The sequence below is a fragment of the Aspergillus heteromorphus genome (genome assembly GCF_003184545.1).
Source record: "Aspergillus heteromorphus CBS 117.55 chromosome Unknown BO70scaffold_25, whole genome shotgun sequence".
NCBI classification, from domain to species: domain Eukaryota; kingdom Fungi; phylum Ascomycota; class Eurotiomycetes; order Eurotiales; family Aspergillaceae; genus Aspergillus; species Aspergillus heteromorphus.
In genome coordinates this window covers 459,587-481,245 of record NW_020290430.1, presented here as the reverse complement: position 1 = coordinate 481,245, position 21,659 = coordinate 459,587, and the positions used below count along the sequence as shown (strand labels likewise).

The window sequence follows — 21,659 nt, the reverse complement described above, 5'->3', positions numbered from 1 at the left end:
GGTATTCAAGAGCAGAATGACCTTCCGATGGAGATCCGGGCAATCTGAGACATGATCTTGTGCATAATCCATAATCACATCGTTTAGCGGAATTTTATATTCCTCGACACAGCCCAGTGGAGCGACGACTGGTGCATACGCCATCAACTAACCGAGCTCCCATCCATAGTATTGTATCGTGGCCAGATTGCGTCACCGTACCGCTTGTCTGCGATGGCCAGCGCAGTACTGCGACGCCCACGCCTCCACCCTGGGAAGTCGGGCCCTTTTATCCAGGAAATGCTCTCCCGGTTCGTGGGATTCATTGCCAATGTTGGGTTATTAGGGTTGCAATGGCTCAAACATGTAAAGAAGTAGATACGGAACATGCATTGGAATATTTTGGAATAGAGCGAGAAAATACTCTAAAGTTTAAAGTAGTAAAGGGATAAGAGCGATGGGGGATGGGGGGGGGGGGGGGGGGGGGGGGTTGTTCGCAGAGATGGAGGTGTTACGGCTGCTCTTCCGGTGCAAATATATATCCCCCAAACCACCGTGTGTGCAATCCCCGTCGAGGCCGGAAATGAAGGATCCAGACCGCCGACACAATGGACCCCCTGGCTCAGCGGCGTCGAATCTTGATATTTACCTTCTTTGGTTTGTAGAACCAGTAGGACGTGTTGTCCAATTTGTCTTCAGGAGATTCCAGCTCGAGATGGAACGATCTAAGCAGCTCTGGGATGACCTTATAGATCTCAACCATAGCCATCTATGCAAAAGACATGACGAGTGAGTTTGTGATTGAATCCTGGACAATAAAAGTAACTTACATGCTTGCCCATGCAGGTCCGAGAACCGAAGCCAAACTGTCATTTTTGTTAGCAAGTAACCCCCCCCACCCCCCCCTTTCACCCATAGGAGTAACGTACCTGCATGATATACTGGCTCATATTATTAGCGCCGGGAGCGAGCCAACGATCAGGGTTGAAACTGTGGGCGTCCTCCCCGAAGATGGAGGTATCGAGATGCACAATAGCAGGGTTCACCCCAATACGGGCGTGGCCTGGGATCCAGTGGCCGGCAACTTCGCAGCCCTCCTTGGGGGCATGTCGCGGAAAGGTCAAGCCCACGATCGGATGGAAACGCATGCCCTCCTTGATGCAGGCATCGAGATAAGGAAGCTTGCTCGCTTCTTGATACGCCAAATGGGGGGAGCTGAGCTGGTCGTTCATAGTTGCATGGTCGATCTCCTCGACCAGGGCATCATACACCTCTCTATTCTTCACAATGTGGAAGAGGATACCCGACAATGTAATGGCAGTCGTATCACTCCCCGCAAAGCTTCCACTTCCATCAGCTGTGGCTCCTTGCGGAATGATAATAAGAACTTACAACGCCACCCAGGCCTCGACTTTAACGTCCTCGACCCTCAAATCCACTTTCGCCCCCTGAAGGCGATAGATGTTGAAGATCTTGGTCAGCACGTCGGGCTTTTGTTCCTCGCCTCGCTTCTCAGCCTGCAGGCGATCCTCGACTGCCTCGTCAGCCGCCTTGACCAGGGTCATCGTAGCGACCATGGCCTGGCGAATGCTGGAGAACAGAAGTCCGCTCAACATGAAGGCCGACCGGAGGTAGCTGGGCAGGACACCCGCCACGGCCATGACGGGGATCATTGTGTCCGTGGACTCCATGTAGCCGAGGTGATCCCTCATCTCCTGTAGAAACCCGAACATGCGACCGAAGTAAAACTCGCCGATCACGTCGTATGCATACCTGTGGTCACCGTTATGATCGAGCTTGCCGGACATCGGAGGGCTATACACACATTCGAGCCCAGTGAAGGAAGTTGATGGTGGCTTTGTTATCTGCCACCCCCCCGAGCTGTAGGAGGAAAAGATCCGTGACCTTGTCGACATATTCCTCGGCCTGCAGGATGCTAGTCATGGAGTAGACGCTGTTGACGATCCTCCGCCGAACCGCATGGGACTTTGGATCAGTCGCGGTGAAGTGATCTGGGTATCGCACTGCGTGGAGTTAGATCTAACCTATACACGGAGGATCAAGCGGTTCATACCTCCCGGTGCTCGGAAAGTAAGATAAAAGTCCGTCTTTCTTTGCTTGTTAGCTTCATCGCCCCGGACCAGGGGTTCCATGGGGGAACCGACCTTGGTGAACCCAGTGTTGATGCCGTAGATCGTCTTGATCGCACGGGGATCACTGATGGCGAGCTCGTTGGGCGCGATCCGGATGATAGGGCCTGCTAGAGCTGAGTGGGCGAAGGAGGGGGGAAGGGCTGATCCTACCGACCATATTTCTCATGCAGTTGCTTTTGCTCTGTCCCAGCCCTGCCTCGCGCCACATGCAGGACAATCCACAGCCTAGACACTGCCGCCAGGGGAGGGCCAGGGAACTTGGACAGGGGGTGCAGCCATCTTGCATAAAAGATCCAAGCAACCCAGTAGAGGGCGAGTGCCCATGCCGCTGCGTAGAAGGTCGCGTGGACGTCCATCAGGCTTCCTGGATGTCCGAATTTGAAATCCTGGGAACGGAAAGGAGGAACAGGAAGAGCGACTGGCGATTCAGCAGAGGAGGGCTGATGAACCTGGTCTTTACCCCGCCTTGCGGTGGACAGGAGAATCCGAAATGCGAGATTGCGAGACGGCGAGGCTAGTCGTTGGCCGTCCCGCAGGCCGTCCGACGCCAACTCGGACGCCGGCCAGTGATAAAAGAGCGACGGTGGTCCAGCTGTCAGGATGTGACACAGCGCCCTGCATTGATAGGCCCAGCCATCTATCCCCGGCAATTTGGCCAGCCGTTGGTGTATTCTAGTGTCGTCAAACGCACATGTTGAACCTAGTGCATCTTTAGGGCTAGAAGGATGTCGAGACACCTTTTTAGTCTAAAACGGGGGGGGTACCGGGCAACTTCCAACAGCACAGGAAGACCCACAAAGTTTCAACACCGGTTTAATTTAGATTAGACAACCAGTAAAGGCAGAAGCCGTGGTCATATGTCACGGCCATTCCAGAAGGAAAGCACCAGTTGTAGGGCTTCGCCCGAATAATGCCCTCGATCGGCGAATATGATCTCAAGCACTCTTCCCGGGGGGCCTGCGGTTAATCTGAACTGCCGACAAGCTCCTGCTTCTGACCAATACTAATGCCACGACTGCTAAGATAATGTAATAAATTGGGTGTCCAGATCTGTGCGGGCCAGAGCCTCACCATCCAGGAGGCTATCCACGTAGCATTCTCCAACGAGTACGTCCTCGAGGTACCCCGGTAACCGACGACGCCAGTATGCAAGCGAAAGCTTCCTGGGCACAATCACCCCAAACATACGACAACGCCTCGTAGTTAGGGTTGTCTGACAGCGAGGTATGTCTCAAACGGCGCCGTATGTGAGCCTTCTCTTTCCCGGACTCCAGTACCAACAGGCGGATCTCACCAGCTGCTCGAATAGGTACGTATGATGGCCGAAATAGCGCGTTATTCAATCCGCGATACAGCGACACGCTCATGTTGTAGGGCTTGTCCCTGTGCCGGTAGAGCGTGTAGGCGCCCAATCCTAGAACAACGGTGAGTCCAGGAGCGCTGGAAGTTATAAGGATTTTTGCAAGCCTGACGGAAAGATTTATATGGGATAAGTTCGATGGCTTGGCCTCCTCAGGCCTCGCGGGCTTCGCGTATGATCTGGACCGGGGAGCGCCGCGTGTCGGAACGCAGGCCTTCTATCGTGCTCGACGGACTATCTGTAACATGATAGCTGCTTTGTGTTACTATCCTGAAAGAATTCACCATCAGATGAAAACCAGGATGGCCCCTCGTTTTGAAAGCAGATGGCGAGGGGTTCAACTGAGGAAGGACACGTCCAGCAGCCAGTGGAGCCATCCACTAGAATGAAGCAGATCTAACCGACCTCCGACTGTTGGACAAACATTCACTGGACACCAAAATTCCCAGCCACCTTCAGTGCCATCGGCTCTTAAAACGATGTTGAAGGCGCACCTTTTTCTCTACTAGCCTGACTTCGTATCCTCTCCGATGACCCCTATACAATCTACATTTCGTTAGAAGGCGGATTGAAGGCAGTATACCCGATGAAGCTGGTCATTCTGATTCAAGATGATCGAATTTAAATCAAGCTCCATGAAATCAACGCGAAGTGCCGTGGTACTCGAGAGCTTATCAAATGACTCCTACCACCAAGTCTGATCTATTCCATTACGATGGTTCCCAGCACAGCTCACGCATGAACAACTTGACCAGTACGGATAACCTCACAACCTGAATCTTCCCCCGGGTCAGCCGCCATACCTTTCCCACTGTTAGTCCATCCAAGCTTTACCACTGGGCTGGTGGTTGCAAATGTTTCCGGGGTTTGCATTTCTGCAGTGATTTCCATCGACTTCATGCGAGCAAGATGGCAACCGTCCTCAAAAAGCGTTGCGCCCATGCGAAGAAAGTGCCACTTCTGATCGCCCACCCAGTCCTTTGACGTGAGAGCAACATTGACTCTAAGGGTCTCGGCCAGGGCGATCGGTCGCGGGCGATGTCGACCAGATATCAATGAGGCGGGCCCGGACGGTGCAATGCCACCACGACTGTCCACATCTGAGCCACTGCCCGGGCTTTCCACTCCACGACATACAGTTACTTGTCGCATCTGTTCGGAAAGACCCTCTGGTGGCTCTGGCAGGCTTAGTGGCTGGATGAACTTGGCCAGCGTGCACGAAATCCCGAGTGCGGCAGTAAAGAAGCTTGCTATCTCGGGCGACTGTGATAGCAGTACCTGGGCCGTGGAGCACCTGGAATCATCCCACACTTCACGAATGCTATTCTCTCTGTTTCTGCCAATGGGCGAAATGATCTTTTCTTCGGGCTCATACAAGGGCACCTCAACACATTGCGCCAAAATTGAAGACCTCATCAGGGATCGATGAAGGGTGACTCTTAACACCTGTCTGCGGGAATCGATCTCGGGATGGACTAGCATCAGGCGAGGGACCTGTTTTTGCTTCAGAATCTCCCCGGTCTGGAGGTGGATCAAACACCATTGTCGATCCCACTGCAAGCCCGTCGGGGTGGCATTCCACGGTTCATCATCCGGGACCCAGTACGCACAGCAGCCTCGAATCGGGTAGACAATGACGCTGTGTATGCGCAGCTCCAGGGGTGCGGATTGGATGGGAGGCGTCAGGGGGTGGTTTATCCATTTCCCGGACCCATACTGTTGGTGGATAAAGGCCACAAATCTCTGCACATCTTGAGGGGTGCTCATGGCTCCCAGGCTTACCCGAGCAACTCCCGATGGCTTTGACCCGACAAGGATATTTCGACATCCACATCGCACCCCTGCAGTATAGTTGCGGATGCATTCCCACGGCTCTAGACCTAATGCCTTTGTGAGGCCCCCGGGGTTGCAGAGATCGCCAGTCCTCAAATGAATGTGGTGTTCATTAGCTGCATTTTCGAGCACGGACAGCCGAAGCCAGCGGCCATCATCCGACTGGATATTGAAGGCGATTATGGGTCCCTGTGTCTTGGAGTTCCCGTATTGCGCTGCTGGATCCTGGTAGATCATGCACACCCTAGTGCCGTTGGGGTGCTTCAAGGCTGAGAGCTGGTGATAGAGCATGGCGGTAAGACCAGTCGTATGGCGCGAGACCTGCTCTTGGGAGCCATACAGCTGCCGATGGCTATCCAGTGCACAGCCAAGACCAATGATGCTGTGGAAAGGAATGGTACCGTCTTCCAGACTTTCGTGCAACCGATCGATCTTCCTTGAATGCCACGGCTGATCGGAGCAGACCACCATTTCCACGGTGCCCCCGCCAAAGTAGGGTCGTTGCGTGAGAATGTGCGCCGATTCTCTCCTCACTATGAGGCCTCCTAGGTCAGGAAAGCCAAAGATCTTGTAAAAGCTAACAGCTGTGAAGTCAGGGGCCGCGTCCCGATCACTCAGATCCAGTGGGGCGGTGGAGGCCAGCGCGGCCGCATCTAACAATGTGAAGATCTTCTGATGGGCTGCATATTCGGATTGACGTAGACGCCCTGGCCAGTTCAGCGGCAGTCGACGTCCCGTCATGTTGGACTGTCCCGGGTATGCGAATAGCCCGACCTGAAAGGTCTTGGACACTTGCCCAGGGCATCGATCGCTTTCCTCCTTGCATGGTGCCGGTCTGATCCATGACTCCACCTCGGCATCAGACTCGAAACAGTGCTGTCCCGCATCGGCCAGCTCTCTGACTCCGACGATGCTGGTGTGAGATTCGATGTGATGTCCAAACCACAATCGGGGCCCTATGAATTCTCCATCATGACCCCTGGTCTTGGGCACAGGGAAATGTTTCAAAGCTTCAACAACCAGCTTCACAGCGGCAGTGGCATTCATCACAAACACCAGATCAAAGTGTCTCGGATCTGCATGGAAGAACTCGAGCGTACGCTTCCGGATATCATCCACCTTCGCCGTGGAAAGCCGAGATGACCGGGACTCGGAATGTGGATTCCCCAGGAGATTGTTCGACATTTCCTGCATGAATCCTTGAAGTGCCGACTGCGAGTACAGCGTAGTCCCGGTGTGGTCCAGGTAGACTTCCCCTTTATCAACCAAACCTGTGAGTTGCGTGATGGCGTGATCATCTGGCCCAATGTAGCACGTACCTTGAAGCATGGGATACTCCCGTTCCCGCAACGCTTCGGCGTCATAGCCAGTGACTTGCATGTTTTCGCCCATGGTAAATCTGATGAAAGAAGTCAGATTCTAAGCAGTGTTGATTTCTGTCGCTAGATGTTGAGTGGATGAGAAATTCCGGGGTGCCTTGTTGAGGAAATGAGTTTACGCACAGGGTAGACCCAGAAATCATAAATGTCCGGCACAGCTTTTGAATCGAAAGGATCGACAATGCTTTCCAAATTTGCTGCTCGATATGGAGCCTATGAGTCCTCATCCCACACCGCCAAAATCAGGCTGCAGCCGGTTTCCTCTGTTGACCATCGTCATGATAATCATCTGTTCAGCTCGCTGGTCATTTCACCAAGCGGGACACTCGATATTTCCGATCTTCACTCTATCTGGAATGTTACCTAGGTGTAATCCTCGTTGGTGTCTTTCCAAACAGAGAAAGATGCAGCAATGGACAGTCGGATGCAGCGCAAGTGCGTCAACCGACCACCTCGGTATCATCTGAGACTAGATAACGATGTCGACTACGCAATTATCCCAATAGAAGCTGCTAGCAATAGATGCATGGGGACCAGATAGGAAAGAGACCAAGCATAGCGGGCGGCCTCAAAGGCAAGCCTCAAACCTTGGTGTCGGTGATCTGGGTTCAGTCTTCTGATTCGATATCGGATTTTTGGTGATGGTATCATGCACTGGTACTGAGAATAACAGAACCGGAATAGTGGAGACACGAGCAGGTTAAATTGCGCCCTTTTCTCGACTCTATCTTGGACAGGACATCGGGTTCATTCATCTTTCCATCGCTCTACTACCGAGTCTTTACTTCTATTTCCTTCCTTTCTCTTGGAACGAGGACACCCTTTAGTTCCACCATGGCTGGACCAGTTCCCCCACATGACCCTGGTATTGAGGAGAATAAACTACGTCTTCTGAAGCATTTCGGTGGGGAGGGGCCTCCTGCGAACGACCGCTGGGCGGCCTTGTGGGATGCGGGAGACTTTCTTCCCTGGGACCAAGGCGTGCCGAATCCCGCGCTTGTCGATGTCATGAGGGACCGTCAGGATCTCGTTGGAGACAGTGTCCTCGTCGATGACGGAGGCGAGCGCCGTCGTAAGCGCGCACTTGTCCCAGGATGCGGCCGTGGCTATGACGTCCTTCTCCTATCAAGCCTAGGCTACGACGCGTACGGCTTGGAGGTGTCATCCAAGGCAGTGCAGGAGGCCCAATCGTGGGCAGCACAGCATTTGGATGACTATCCCGTGCGTGACGAGTCGATCGGTCGTGGAAAAGCCCAGTTCATCGCGGGGGACTTCTTCGACGACGCGTGGGTCGCGCACGCTGATGGTGTCGGAAAATTCGACTTCATATACGACTACACGGTAGGTCTTCGATGTCATTCTCTTCCGATGTGGCTCTCATGAGGTTCCTGTTCCTGGACTTCGCAATCCCGAATATACATTGCGTGCTCAGGAACCGGAACGGTCAAAGCTGCCTTTGCCCTCTACTGACAGCACGCAGTTTTTCTGCGCCCTGGCCCCTTCGCTCCGCCCAGCATGTGCATTACGGTTTTGCAGCCTTCTTGCATCCCTTCCTGGCAGTGTCATGATCTGCGTCGAGTTTCCGACTTTCAAGACCCTGTCCCAAGGTGGACCGCCATTTGCAATGCCTTCATCCGTCTATGTCGCACATTTGGGTCATCCCGGACAGGAAATCCCGTACGAGGAAGCGGGCATACCGAAGGAGCGCTGTGAGGGAGGGGGGCCTGGCCTACAGCGGGTTGCACATTGGAAGGCCGTGCGATCGCATCCCATGGGAAGAGATACGGACTGGGTCAGCGTATGGAAGCATGCAGTCTGAGTGCAGAGCAGTTAACTGGCCCGGCGATCAGCAAATTGAACCTTGTTGTATCCAGTAGGATGACATGGGGAGCGCGCTCTAACTATTATTTGCATCCATTGACTGCTTAACCGTGCTATCGAGTAATTTAAATGATATAGGCGGTTGGCCAGTAGATTCCAGCCTCGTGTTCCCGTCCGGCTGCAGGGTGGAAGGGCGTGCAATGGTTCATACCCCACAGACAAAGTTCAAGCTAAGGGTTACAGTCCATTGCCCAGCTCGGTACACTGCATGAGAAATCACGCCACAGCTAGTCAGCGGAATGCAACTAGCTGAAACCTCACCCACCATCGATAAGATCCCTGTACATATTTTCCATGTGTATCAAATGGCGGAATGACTTGCTGTTGAGCTCGGATCTTCGGATGCACGCTCGTTTGGAGGGCATGCATGGGATGTGGAGGTGGAGAATATATCCGGCAGGCCAATTATAGACACCCCGGTCAATGCACCACACAGCAAGGAGGTTTGCTATTGTACCATGCAGATCTTTGTCCCCTTGCCACTGTGATGTGTGATGTGAGCGAGTTATACGAGACGAACACAGCAGCTTGCAGTAGAGTATCCTTGCCTCGATCGATATGGTATGTGATGTGTTTTGGATCCCTAGGAAACAGTCACCAATTTCAAATTCTGTAACAGAATTTTGTTTCTCATTGTATCAATGTTGCTAGATAGATCTATTGAGTCAGCCTCACATCTTGCGGCGGGAGTACGTCGTTTGTTAATGTCTTGCGGGGCATTTCTGACCTAGAGTATGGCAGTTGGCAGCGCTACCAGGTGATTACTTAAATAAGGATATATAGTTACGCACCCTAGCTGGGGTTTTGAAAAGGCCCTGGGTCGAAATTGTATGAGCCATCAACTTCCTAGGTCTGTCCAGTCTCAGGCCTGGATTTTTTCAATGTCCATCGGCAACCCCGAAAGGGGAATTCCGCCCGTCCTGACAGCGGCATCGACCAAAGGAGTAATCAGGTGTGGTGTCATCCTGGCATCCTCTGGATATAAACACCAAGGGCAAAATTTACTGGCAGGAAAATTTGTCAAACTGGCACGCAATGAAGGATGATCTTAAATCTATTCCGAGGGCCATCGCCGCCACCGAGTGCCCCAACTTATTTCGATATAAGGTAATAACATAAGACCCCACGATAGCAAATATTTGCTGACTTCGATTAGGCTTGAGAGTGATCTTGTATGGGTCCCTGGAGACGATGATTCGGCTAGATATTACCATGTTCTGGGAAAGATTCTCTTGTGCCTGAATCAACCACTCTGCGTCAAGGACATTAAGGTTCATTTTCAGGGCTTCCGTTACATGAAGTATGAAATGTTTTCCCCGCGCCATATTCAAAGCTAATGTGACCTAAAGTTGGGATAAGAACTTCCCCGAATTTATTATCAAGCATCGGAAGATCCCATTCGGGGAAAGAGTCTTCATGCATCAGATCTGGAGCTTTCTCCGAATACCTGGAAGTTCAGCACCTGTCAATGTACCAGCTGGGAATCATGAGTTCCCATTTGACTTCTGTCTCTCCAGCGAGACCCCAGAGTCTGTTCAAGGACTCGATGACTGCTATATCAGATACCACCTCAAAGCACAGATTCAAACCACCAAAGGAGGGAATCTCGATGTCGTGAAACCCGTTAGAGTGTGCAGGATACACCAGTCAGTATTATTCCCGGTGTCAAAGGTGAGTTAGGAGACATACCAACAAAGCAATACATTGAGAGAAATCTAATTTCGAAAGACTTTGCAGAGAGTATGGCCGCAGAAAGTGATATATCGTGCCACTATACCATCCGGGACGTACAGCTTCGACAGCCTGATCCCGGTCAATCTTCACTTCATACCCCTCGTCAAAGGGATCCGCATCGATGGCATCAACACTCATGTCATCGAGTCTCACAAGTCAACACAACCTCCAGTTGGCCATCGGTCCCGTGTTATCGTGGAGGACAATTACCAAGCCCAAGAATGGGATGGATTCGAGACCCTGTCGGATGATGACGGCCACTGGTATTGCCTGACACGCGTACTTCGACTCCCCCGGACAACGATACAATGCCTTCAGAGCACGAGGACCAGCTTCCTGCATGTGGACCATATTCTCAGCATCCGAATCGGCCTGCTCAACCCCGATGGCCACTTGTCCGAGGTGCGGATTCTACCTTCCCCACTACGGTCTTCCTACTCACCCTAGCCTAGATTAGCTTGACGTGGCCTATCTTGATTCATTTCCCGATTCCCTCTGCCCTAAGTGAATACTTCACCATTCCAGGCTTCGACCACGTCTTGTTTGCAGGGAATGGTCAGACGGATCCCCTCCCGCACTACAAGGATCATACCATGCACCGGACACCTGATGAACCTCTCCCCGAGACATCACCCGATGACCCTGGAAATCAAGGATTACCGGAGTATGCGGAGTGGGACAGTTTGAGCAAGGTCCCGAGCTATTCGACTGCAATCCGCTCTGGACCTTCAAGTCCAACCCCCTAATCTGACGAGGGCTGATTGATGTACATACCCTTGGTGGGTTGCTTTTTCGTCCCGGGGTCGCGTAACAATAGCACCTGAAGTCACGGCACTATAGCCTTTTGCCTAATCTGAGCCGATCCTCTCTCCAAAATGAACTTATGCCAGATTTGAGTCGTAGACTCAGACTGCTTTGTAATTAGTAGCACCAGCTGCTTCCGCCTATTGGCTACCTGGGATGGTGGACAGTGTCAGAACTAGCCCTGTCACATCCATCCAGGTGTCTGGACACCGTTTTGATAGATGAGCTTTTATTTCAGTCGATAGCCCTATATACATGTAACGCATATATATATTGTTGTCGTTCGAGGAGGTATGAGAAACGGGGAAAAGAAGTCCTATTAATTAGTTTTTCAGCAGAACCAAATTCCGATCACATCGATCAAACCGGATTCCCGAACAAATGCAAAGTGCCGAAAACATGCTACCAGTTGAGACAAGTAGGGACACGTTGGTTTTCGGGAAGGACCGCCCGAGATGCCGACCGGGTGGCCACGTGACAGGAGGGGAGTTCAACGATGGTCCGCCTGCCAGCCATTGGCCACTCTCGCCGGGCCGAGGGGGCGGCCGACTTCCCGTTCTGGCGATGCCGCCCAGCGCCGGAACCCTCGCCTCTCGCCTCTCGCCAACCCTCGCGGCTTCAACACACGAAGACCGTCGGCAATCCCGCATATTTCCAGCAAGCCACGATACATCCCGGCAGGATATTCTGCATAGCCGACATGGAGCTCGCGTGGCTGGCGGAGACCCCGCAAACCCGCCACCGGAAGCGGGCACTGCGCGCCTGTCCGCGGTGTCAACTGAAGAAGAAGCGCTGCCATCATCTAGATCCAGAAACAACCCCCAATCGGGCGCAGACGCGACCTGTCTCTCGGAGCTATCGACAGCCCAGACCCAGCCCACCATCCATCCTCAACCGGCCTGCTGATGATGCCGTGGTGCAAGATGCCCGGCCCAGCCCCACGTCTCCAGCGACGGAAGGGGGCATGTCCCGGCCAGAGCGATTTCTGGGTGCCATGAATCCCGAGTCGTTGATGAGAGAGAAAATCGACGCGGCCACGAATGCGAATCTCCTCCGTGATCGCATCGGGCTATGGATCACGTCACCAGATACGAGCCAGAATGGACCGCGCCCCAGGGATGCCCAGAGCGCTGCTATCTCGTCATCGGCGGGATTGCAAGCCATCTCGTATCAATTACAACGGAAGCTCGAGTCGGCGATGAACGCTTTCACCAACCTTCCAGCCTCCACTCGTCATCATCTGATCCCCATCTACCTATCGAAGATTAATCACATGCTGCCGATAGTTGACCAAGATATCTTCCTCGCCGATCACTCCGAGGGTCCAGTGTCGCCATTTCTCGAAAGAGCAATATGCTTGGTGGCAGCAAAAGACAGAGCGGCTCTTCCGTACCTTCGTCTCGTGGAAGATGGTCCTGTTTTGTCGTCGCGGGAATTCTGCTCTAACATTTATCGTGGCCTCTCCGTTGTCATCAACGAAGGGCTGGAGACAGACAGGATCACCCGAATCAGAGTGATGGCTTTGATGTCCCTACATTGCGAGGACTCTGACGGTACCGAGACAGCATCCATGCACCTATGCCATGCGATCCATCAGGCTCAGACAGTGGGGTTGCATCTCATCCGACCCAGAAACACCGATCAGGATTTATCGGGGCTCTTCTGGTGCCTATGGACCCTGGACAAGATCCATGCCTGCATTGGCGGTCGCCCGGTGCTTCTCTTGGACAGCGACATCGGTGTCAAAAAGCCGGCTGCAGTAAGGAATAACCAACCACGTCCCAGGACGGCGTTCGAGATTTGGTTTGCGATCTCCGATTTATTATCGGACGTCATACATCTCTACCGACCGGCCGCAGACCCTGACAGTCGATGGGAAAAGGGCTTCCCCAATTTCCATGAAATCGTGGGTGGCAACGTCAACCAATATTTGGACATTGCGACACTGGGTATGTCTTCCATAATTAGAGGCATACGTTGCTTCCTATTTGCCACGTCCGGGGATTCAACGTGACCTTCCCTCTTCAATATATTGTCTGAAACCCATGATCATGCTAATTTCGACCTTTTAGGTTTCTTGGAGCTATTTTACAATTCCGTCGGAATTTTGTTTGCCAGAAATCGCAGCGTGGAGCATTCAGAAACGTCAAACTCGTCGCACATCCGCCAGGATCTGGCCGCCATTCGGATCCAGTCCATCGTTGCCACAGAGTGCCCCGACGGCTTGTTGCCTCTTCCAATTGTCCCGTACGCTTTGGGGCTATCCATGGGTGTTTCCTACCAGCAATACAGATCGACTAACCTGGTGACAAGCCTCACTCGCTGCAAAACCGACCTCGAAGCCCGCTGCGCGCTCATGGAGACTATCAGTCCCTACTGGTCCTCTGCCGACACAATGGCACGCTTGGGACGAAAGGCACTGCACCATATCCAGGAGCGCACCCCCGGTTACCGTCCAAGTCTTTCCACACCCATGCACGCGATGCAGCCAAGGGGTCCAATTTCAGCCCCGTCATCCGATCTTTCTCAGAGCAACCGTGCCCCATTCAATAATTCAGCCCCCGCCGACCCTATGCAGGGATACCACGCGGAGGATGTTGCTGAATCGGAACAAGCTCATCTGCAAGGCATAAGTCTTGATGGGTTTGCAGACATTGATACACTTTTTGGTGATTTTCTGGATCTTTCGTTGCCGCATGGATTCCTGGACTCTGCGATCTTCACCCCCGAGCCTGCTGGACAAGGACAACCATAATTGCACTACCGCCTCGTTTGTCTCATGAAACAACGCACTTAATGACCAGTATATTCATGCTCTGATATACATAAAATCGAATGCTATCAAGCCCTGAAGTCTATTTACATATCCCATGATAGCTCCACCACTTATTTCGCAGCTAATCTCTCCTCCAGCCCCTTCCGCACCGGAGGCAAGACATAGCGACCATAATCAATGGCATCATTGAGATTATCATACCCACGGATGGAAATCAAGTCCGCCCCAAGATCCACATAATCCAGAATCGAGTCCACGATTGTCTGTGCGGACCCGACCAACGCCGTCGACGCTCCCCGCGCATTTGTCGCCGTGACAGTAGGATACCACAGCGCACGATCCTGCACCTCACCCTTGGCCGCGATATCCAGAAGCCGCTGAGACCCGGCATTCTGCGGCGCCGGCGCATTGGCAGGGACTCTGCTCAGGCCGTTCGCGCGGAACTCCTTCAACTTGTCCAGTGTTTCATGCGCCTTCTTCCACGCCAGCTCATCTGTCTCCGCAATAATGGGCCGGAACGTGACCCAGATGCGCGGCCGGTCCGTGGGAGCACGACCTGCCTTGTCGGCCTCTGCGTAGATCCGGTCGATCTGCTGCTTTGTTTCCTTCAAAGGCTCACCCCACAGGCCGAAGATATCGGCCAGGGAGCCACCGACCCGGTAGGCCTCGTCCGAGGACCCGCCCACAGACACGGGGATAGTGCCGTTTGTCGGGCGAACCTTGTTGGTGAAGCCCTTGAATGTGTAGTACTCCGTCTCCCAGTCGAAGGGGTCGGCGGACTCCCAAGCGCGGCGCAGAATGCGGATGTATTCCTCCAACCGGCCGTAGCGCTGCTCCTTGTTCAGGAAGTCGCCTTCCTTGGCCTGCTCGGCATCGCTGCCGCCGGCGATCAAGTGGACGACGACGCGCCCGCGGCTGAGCTGGTCGAGGGTGGCGAGGGCTTTGGCGGCGACGGTGGGGTAGAGGGTGTTTGGGCGGAGAGCGATGATCACCTTGATGTTCTTGGTGACGGAGGCGATGGTGGCGCCGATAGTGAAGGGGTCGTAGGAGGAGGAGTCATAGGGGACAAGGGTGTAGTTGAAGCCGTAGTCGTCGAGGGAGCGGGCGTAGCGGACGAGGTAGTCCGGGTCGATGCTCGCGTTGGGGATGGGAGCGACCTCAGTGGAGGCGTTGGGGAAGGTGACACTGATGAATTCGGTAGGCATGGTGAGGGATGGTCTGGAGATGAGAAGGTGAGATGTGGTGGGATATGCTGGTATCGTGTGGCGAGTATATATGCGGTGGTGTTGCTGTACCCCGCAGGATATCAAGATGACGCGAGACACTAGGCGATCACGCCTTCACGACAGCCCGATACCGGGCGTGGTCCTGACATCCGAGTGGACGGACAGGGTGTTTCAAGTCGTCATTCCTGGTCGGCATTGTGCAACTCGAGATAAGTGAATCGAACAAAGGTTGACACCATCGGCAGTCGGCCGCATTATCCGGGTGGTGTATGGGAGTCCTCGCTGCGGGATCAGCCCATCAGTTGCCTGCAACAGCCCTGAGGGGGGTTGAGTTATCATAACTCTTAGAAATCACGACTACAACGTGTTGACCATATCTAGGATGATGTGCTTTGCCGATAGTCGAGGCCGTGTTGGATGCTGAATGCATACTCGTGTGGAGCGATGGCGTATCATGTCCCGTTTGGATGCTGTCGGGAGCGGCGTCATGGATACCCCCCCATGTACCCCCAACATCACAGTCCAGGCAATCTTGACGAGGGAAATTGAGATGCAGATTCACGGTGAGCCTTCAGGATGATAGGCAATGAAGATGGAGAGCATGAAAAGGTGGGTATGCCTAAAACCTTACATGAAATCAGTGCTGAGCGGTAATGTAGGCGTAGGGTTCAAGAATGGTCGTCCCAGACCTAGTCTCGTCAACTAGACTCCATTCTCTCGCTCTCCAACCCTGGTGTTGGACGCGAAGGGATAGAACGGGTACTTTCACTCCCTGAGCGAACCTTCCTGTACGACTTCATGCACAATGCACAGCCTTTCGTTTCATCGCTGAGGTATCGCCAACATCACGGCTTCGAGTCCGAGGTTTTCAATATTGGGACATTTCTCCATCTTTCAACCTCCAGTTCCAAGTCAGAATATGTAGTCTTCCGGTTCCCGCTTCGTCCGATCGATGCTTTCACTTGCACCGCACGACAAAGAACTCCCGAGGAAGATCACCCAGACCGCCCGATGAGATTCGGAATCGAATTCTCCTGACGGCTGGCTTTCTTACCATTCATTCTTCCACTAGAATCGCGAAAATAGCTGAGATGCAAGCCGAATCCCGTCTGGGCATACGCTAATGCACATGCTGTAGAATCATCATGGCATCGGATTGGATACAAGTAGGCTTACTGATAAGCTGTCCTCCAAGTGAGGAGATGAGCCGATGCTTTCAAACCTACTTGAGTAATCAAGACTTTGAAGGACGACCGGACAATTCACCAGAATTTCTATAGATCCACTAGCCCTGAACAGCGGTGCCGTCGTCTCCACATTAGCATGGCTTCCTACCAAAACGCCAATAATGCCTCCCACCCTGTCTGTTCAGAACCACGCACAGCCCATACCCAGTCGCGCGGTGCGCACTCGGCAAAATCTCCGGCGTGTAGGCATAGATGACCGCATAGTAGATATCGGATGCGGCAGTGATAGCAGCCGAGAGACCGAGATTCTGCGCTGGGGTTTTGATCTGAGTGTACCCGAACTGCAGTGCGGTCGGGATAGCAGCTCCGATGGCGAGGGTGCCACGACGTCCAATGCCGGGTATCTCGACCAAGATCCCCGCGATGGCTGGACCTGGACCCGCAAGCCCGCTGATCTGGTCGATCGCATAGTCGCGCCAGGCGTCGTACGTTGAAGTGTCGCCTGTGTCGGCACCGCGAGACTCGAGCTAGTACGGCAAGAAGACGTTGTACAGGGCACTGACGGTCCCGATGAGCAGCCAGTTGATGATGATCATGACGGTCGAGTACGCCAGTCGGCGCGTACTGACCAGACCGGAGAGATGTGCACGAAGTCTAGTCGCAGACCAAACAGACTTCCCTGTGTGCTGAACGCGACCTAGCTCCTGGAGCTCGGAGAGGGTGAGTGTATATGGCAGGTCGTACCGCTGGGCCAGAGTGGAGAGCACGTCCACGACTTCTACATCGCGATTCTGGCTGATCAGCCATTTCGGGGTCTGGACCAACCGGACAAGAGTCACCCGCAGCAGAGCCATCACGATAACGAGCGTGCCGCAGGTGAAGTGCAAGTATTGCCAGTCCATGTTCGCGGCCCGTGGACAATCCCCGTCGGGCACATCGGACGCGCAACTGTAGGTCGCCATGAATGCCCACGCTAGCAAACGGGTGATGGTGTAGCCGACGGCCCACCAAACGGCTAGGAAGGAGACCAGCCATGCATGCGAGACAGGCAAGAACTCGAGGAAGTTGGTTGCATCCAGGATGTAGTTTCCACCTGCACCCGCGGAGTAAATGGCTACCCTGGCAACATGTTAGCCGATGAAAGAAATGCAATAGGACCAATGTTCGTCTCACATGGCACAGAACTATATGTAGTTTGGCATCGCGCCCGCTATCAAAACGAAGATCGCACAGATGAAAAGACTGGAGTTGAGGACCCATTTGCGCCCGATGACATCCGCCGTAAACCCCCAGGTGGCCGCGCCGACGAGCAAGCCCACCTGGGATGCCAGGGCAACCCCTTTGATGCGCGGGTTGGGGCTGTCGAACTCCTGCGTCACAGCAGACTGGACAATCGATTGACACGAGATAAGTAGCTGGAGCGGTCAGTCAGAGGCAAAAGGTATCCGAGTCGGCATACCGAGTCAACACCGTATCCGAATCCGTTCAGGAAGAACAGCTTCCATTGGAAGGGAGTCATCCCGATCTCGTCAATGGCTTCGTTCACCCGTGCCATCTTGCGGGTCAAAATCGGGTCGATGACGGAGATGTCGATGACTTCCTGATTGTTCAGGTTCTCCTCCACCGAGCTTGCGACGATACGTTCGTTCTTCAACTCGGCCATTATACTGTTGAGATATCTCACGATGCGGACCGTGAAGAGACCGTGATACCCAGCGATGTATCTTATGCCTCGCATCATGACACCATCAACCCTGACAATGGCGATCAGCCAGGATCTCGAAAAACCAAGCTAGGATCCCTGCAGGCCAACAGTCAACCCTGCATGCAGGATCCGCTCGCCAGATATGTCCGTGAAGGGTTGGGATCCTGTTAGAACGAGAGACTGTGGCCAATGATTGACTAGTTTCAGAAGATAACAAACTGCAGCAGACAAGAAGAAAATGCAAATCCCGACTTGCCCCGCGAATATCAGCAGGGCATCAGTCGTGCCGGGCGCTTCCCCTCGGTTTGTGAAAGTCCGCCACAGGGCCCCGGACAGAGACATGGACCCTTGACCCCCCCGCTTCGGCGGACTGAGATGTGCGGTATCCCCAGCGATGAACAGCCGGTCCGTGTGGTAGTGATCTCTGAGCCGAGTGAGAAGACAGGAGGCATAGCTGGCAACCTCGACCGGGGCGATGATCTCGTTGGCTCGGCCATTGGGGTGGTCTTTTGAAATAACGGTAGGGGCATGCTCAAGAACGATGACTGGCGTGTCCTGCCGATGACCGTTGGCGTTAAGGGCGAGGCTGACCCGTCCCATTCTGATAATAAAAGATGGGCGGCAATGCTGCCAGCGAGAGGGGCTGCAGGGCGAATCCATTCAATCCGGCCGGCAAACATGATGCCCGCGTAGGATGCCCTCCTCCGATCGAGACCATCCCCCGGAAACCCGACCGCCAGCGCGAGTGCATCAGGGCGCGGGTGTCATCATGCTCTACCATGTGGCCGACGGGCTTTATCGTTCATGGAATAGAGCTAATCATGTAATCAGAACGTGAGCCATAAGGACAGTCCACGGTGCCGCTCGCGGCGACCGGGCAAAAGATGTGGCCAAGGGGCCGCAGCAACGCGCAGACACGAAGCCGGTCGCCGGCGGCCAGGCGACAAACAGCCGTGCATCTGGGGTAAGGGGATTACGGCGCAGCCCCTGGGGCGGTAAACTACTTCCATATTGGAGGAGCGCGAATCCACGGCGCTGGTGGTAATACGCTTACCCCGCCAACCCGCCGACCCGCCGCCCGTCCGACGCCCAGGCCGCTGCCAACACACTCCCAGGGTCAGGCCGATCAGCTCACGATAGTTGCAATAGTGAAGCGGTCAGCCAACGGCATTACCCCCTAGGAATACATTAAAACCATCTCCAAGCAACATATCCTCCAGGAACAGCGCATCCAACTGCGTGTCATTGTGCCCAACCGGTGGACAACCTGGATCACCGCGCGGTGCGCCTCTGACAGTCACGGCCGCGAGTTTTGCAGCACACCAAGCTCTCACCGACGCGAAGATCCTCGTCGCTCGGTCCAGCGGGTTCCTCGCGCACTCTTCGCCGGCAGGTCCTTTGGCGTGCTCGATATTGCCGATCAATCGGTCCATCACTTCCAGCACATCAACCGTTGACCGCACCAGAGTTCTATCCCAGGCGGGATCGCTCAGAGTCGACAGCTTGAACAGGACGATGAGGTAGCGAGCGAGCTGTGTGAAGAAGGGAAACGAGATACCGGGGTACTCGACGAGAGGTATCGTGAAGAAATTTGTAAAGGCCAGTTTGACCGTGTTGAGGCAGGTGTAGAGACAGTCGATTCTTTGAATGCCAGGGCCGGGGGGATTTTGGTTCGACAGGGCCAAGCCGAGAATGCTTATCTCTGTGTAATAGATTGAAGCCAGGAGGATCTCTAGTTGATCGGTAAGCGCTGATCCTGTGGGTAAGAGGGCAGATATCGGGACTTATCAAACTCACCCTCTCGCTCCAAGCCTGGTGAGATTTGTGCCTTGACTTCATCCACTTTATGTCGAAGAGCAGACAGATAAAAGGCCGGCGGAACGTTCTGTGTACCTTTTGCGCTCTCAACCTCCCCCGCGATACGCTGTAGTCGGGCTTGGTGTGCAGCCATCTCGTCGTACGGGGATTCCGTGCTTTGGCTCAAAACCTCCAGACATTCATCCATATACGACGTCCACTGCATGGTATCGATCTGCGCGAAGTATGAAGAAACGCTACAAAAGTCAGCCAAGCACGCGCGCATGGACGAGAAACGAACATCGAGCTCATGACAAAACACCCCAGAACAGCACGTCTCTCCTCGAGAGATCTTGTCGGAGCTTTGGGGATCACGCAGTCTCCCCCGACAGGGAGCATATTGGGATCATCTGGCAGTGGCTTGTTGAGACGAAGATCGAACACCAACGTCATGGCCAATTGTGTGAAACGCGACACTCTCGCCGCAGTGCCGTGGAGGAGATGGTCCTCGCCCCAAGCAAGGAATGTCAAGAGGCCGAGAAGTAGATCGATATTAACAGCAGCTGGATCATTGTCGAGGAAAATGCGGTCCGTCAAAGTCCGCTTGATTCTTTCTCCGAGTTGAAGCTTTGTCTGCGTTGATGGGGAAGATACAGTCATGATGCAGAGGTATAAGAACGGTCGTTCTCGGCGCAGCCATTGTGCATCGGCGGGAAGATGCAAGAAAGGGAAATATTTGAGCATTTGGGTGCGAAACTTTGCTAAAGATTCTTCGGGGGATAGGTCCAGGGGTAGGGATGGGGCCGCAGTCGATGATACTGCAGTTGTGGAAGAGAAGGGGGAGCTCGCATTGGAGGTGGAAATAGGTGGAGTAAGATGATCAGCACCACCTGCTTGCGGGGTAATATTCAACATGACATGACCACCGCTCATCATGGATACCAGGCCATCCAATTTTCCTTCCAGACGGGCGATAGGGTTGTTTCGCTGGGCGTTGAGGGCGCGAGTCGAGTCGCCGGGCAGGCACGGTTTGTTCAGACGAGAACACCTCTCGCAGCCCCGGCCACCAGGTTTGATGACGCACCTGCATTTCGATCGTGAACAGTTGCCACAGGCCTATCTATCCATTAGCCATTTCATCAGTGCACAGCAGGTAGGAGGTACATGCCCGTCCGTACCGCTGAGTAGTCGCTGCACGGCGATCGGGCGGCATGGTCAACAGCGCATTCACTATGCCCCTACTAATTCCAAATTGTGCGACTTCCTGTTAGCCAACAGAGACAGTGTCTGACACACGGCATTCGGGGCCGATGAGGAAAGAAGGGAGATTAGGAGGCTCGTAGTCTTCAGAATAGGGTGGAGTCGGCCTTCGTCCTTCCGCCGCCCGCCATGGCACGAGGCGGGGTTCGGGATGCCCGATGCCGCCGGGGAGCCTGTCTCCCTATGTCAGGCAATTCCAGTCGCATGCACCACAATTGATGATTTATCCATCGCCTTAGGTAATGGGGTGATTCGTGGGAATGAAAACTAGATTTCAATTACAGCCCTGGCTAATAAAGTGAATGGAGAATCTAGTGAGTTGAACTTGGCGCATTCAGCCACAGGAGATATACATCGGGAGGGGGGCTCTTGGCCTAGAAAAAAAGTTCCATTTCAGCGAGAATGAGATTTCGGATGTGGATCATGAGTCCAGGGTACCCTATGTCCTAACACCGATATTAACCCCAGACTGCATTCCTCAAGTGATGGCTTTTGACCTAGATGCTAGTGCAATTTCGCCGCCAGGCACGGGGTGGGAGGAGCGCATCGGGATTCGGATACCGATTCACCGACAGGTCTCACGGC

At 53.9% G+C, this 21,659-nt stretch overlaps 8 protein-coding genes across 8 annotated transcripts; 3 read left to right on the top strand and 5 right to left on the bottom strand.

Annotated features, from left to right (window-relative positions):
• Positions 1-601: 601 nt before the first annotated feature.
• BO70DRAFT_297445 (cytochrome P450) lies at positions 602-2,488 on the bottom strand (the record flags this gene model as incomplete). Its single annotated transcript, XM_025539568.1, has 8 exons — positions 602-748; positions 810-845; positions 909-1,326; positions 1,375-1,752; positions 1,805-2,003; positions 2,054-2,087; positions 2,145-2,239; positions 2,287-2,488. 8 exons carry the CDS (start codon positions 2,486-2,488, stop codon positions 602-604), a joined length of 1,509 nt encoding a protein of 502 aa, XP_025396695.1.
• Positions 2,489-4,122: 1,634 nt separating this feature from the next.
• Positions 4,123-6,534, bottom strand: BO70DRAFT_364787 (PLP-dependent transferase). Its single transcript, XM_025543901.1, has one exon. It carries the CDS (start codon positions 6,508-6,510, stop codon positions 4,225-4,227), a length of 2,286 nt encoding a protein of 761 aa, XP_025396694.1. The 5' UTR covers positions 6,511-6,534; the 3' UTR covers positions 4,123-4,224.
• A 920-nt stretch (positions 6,535-7,454) lies between these two features.
• BO70DRAFT_364786 (putative thiol methyltransferase) lies at positions 7,455-8,685 on the top strand. Its single transcript, XM_025543900.1, has 2 exons — positions 7,455-8,045; positions 8,185-8,685. Exons 1-2 carry the CDS (start codon positions 7,539-7,541, stop codon positions 8,521-8,523), a joined length of 846 nt encoding a protein of 281 aa, XP_025396693.1. The 5' UTR covers positions 7,455-7,538; the 3' UTR covers positions 8,524-8,685.
• A 942-nt stretch (positions 8,686-9,627) lies between these two features.
• Positions 9,628-11,083, top strand: BO70DRAFT_320394 (arrestin family protein; the record flags this gene model as incomplete). Its single annotated transcript, XM_025540475.1, has 5 exons — positions 9,628-9,692; positions 9,742-9,885; positions 9,935-10,256; positions 10,314-10,721; positions 10,772-11,083. 5 exons carry the CDS (start codon positions 9,628-9,630, stop codon positions 11,063-11,065), a joined length of 1,233 nt encoding a protein of 410 aa, XP_025396692.1. The 3' UTR covers positions 11,066-11,083.
• A 740-nt stretch (positions 11,084-11,823) lies between these two features.
• BO70DRAFT_297469 (transcription factor domain-containing protein) lies at positions 11,824-13,878 on the top strand (the record flags this gene model as incomplete). The annotated part of the gene is made up of 2 exons (XM_025539570.1): positions 11,824-13,072; positions 13,196-13,878. The coding sequence occupies 2 exons, from the start codon at positions 11,824-11,826 to the stop codon at positions 13,876-13,878; spliced, it is 1,932 nt and encodes a 643-aa protein (XP_025396691.1).
• A 65-nt stretch (positions 13,879-13,943) lies between these two features.
• On the bottom strand, positions 13,944-15,293 carry BO70DRAFT_114476 (LLM class flavin-dependent oxidoreductase). The gene has a single exon (XM_025537906.1). It carries the CDS (start codon positions 15,102-15,104, stop codon positions 14,010-14,012), a length of 1,095 nt encoding a protein of 364 aa, XP_025396690.1. The 5' UTR covers positions 15,105-15,293; the 3' UTR covers positions 13,944-14,009.
• Positions 15,294-16,456: 1,163 nt separating this feature from the next.
• Positions 16,457-18,469, bottom strand: BO70DRAFT_373322 (uncharacterized protein; the record flags this gene model as incomplete). Its single annotated transcript, XM_025544908.1, has 6 exons — positions 16,457-16,489; positions 16,570-16,839; positions 16,876-17,426; positions 17,544-17,727; positions 17,772-17,912; positions 18,389-18,469. The coding sequence occupies 6 exons, from the start codon at positions 18,467-18,469 to the stop codon at positions 16,457-16,459; spliced, it is 1,260 nt and encodes a 419-aa protein (XP_025396689.1).
• A 705-nt stretch (positions 18,470-19,174) lies between these two features.
• BO70DRAFT_381779 (fungal specific transcription factor domain-containing protein) lies at positions 19,175-21,115 on the bottom strand (the record flags this gene model as incomplete). The annotated part of the gene is made up of 5 exons (XM_025545495.1): positions 19,175-19,773; positions 19,815-20,071; positions 20,116-20,930; positions 21,057-21,078; positions 21,111-21,115. 5 exons carry the CDS (start codon positions 21,113-21,115, stop codon positions 19,175-19,177), a joined length of 1,698 nt encoding a protein of 565 aa, XP_025396688.1.
• Positions 21,116-21,659: the final 544 nt, after the last annotated feature.

Bases quoted from the DNA above. Each gene is read 5' to 3' on its own strand.
- BO70DRAFT_364786 (XM_025543900.1), top strand. From the start codon at position 7,539: ATGGCTGGACCAGTTCCCCCACATGACCCTGGTATTGAGGAGAATAAA. The intron at 8,046-8,184 runs GTAGGTCTTCGA...GACAGCACGCAG, and splicing joins ACTTCATATACGACTACACG to TTTTTCTGCGCCCTGGCCCC.
- BO70DRAFT_364787 (XM_025543901.1), bottom strand. From the start codon at position 6,510: ATGTCGAACAATCTCCTGGGGAATCCACATTCCGAGTCCCGGTCATCT.
- BO70DRAFT_114476 (XM_025537906.1), bottom strand. From the start codon at position 15,104: ATGCCTACCGAATTCATCAGTGTCACCTTCCCCAACGCCTCCACTGAG.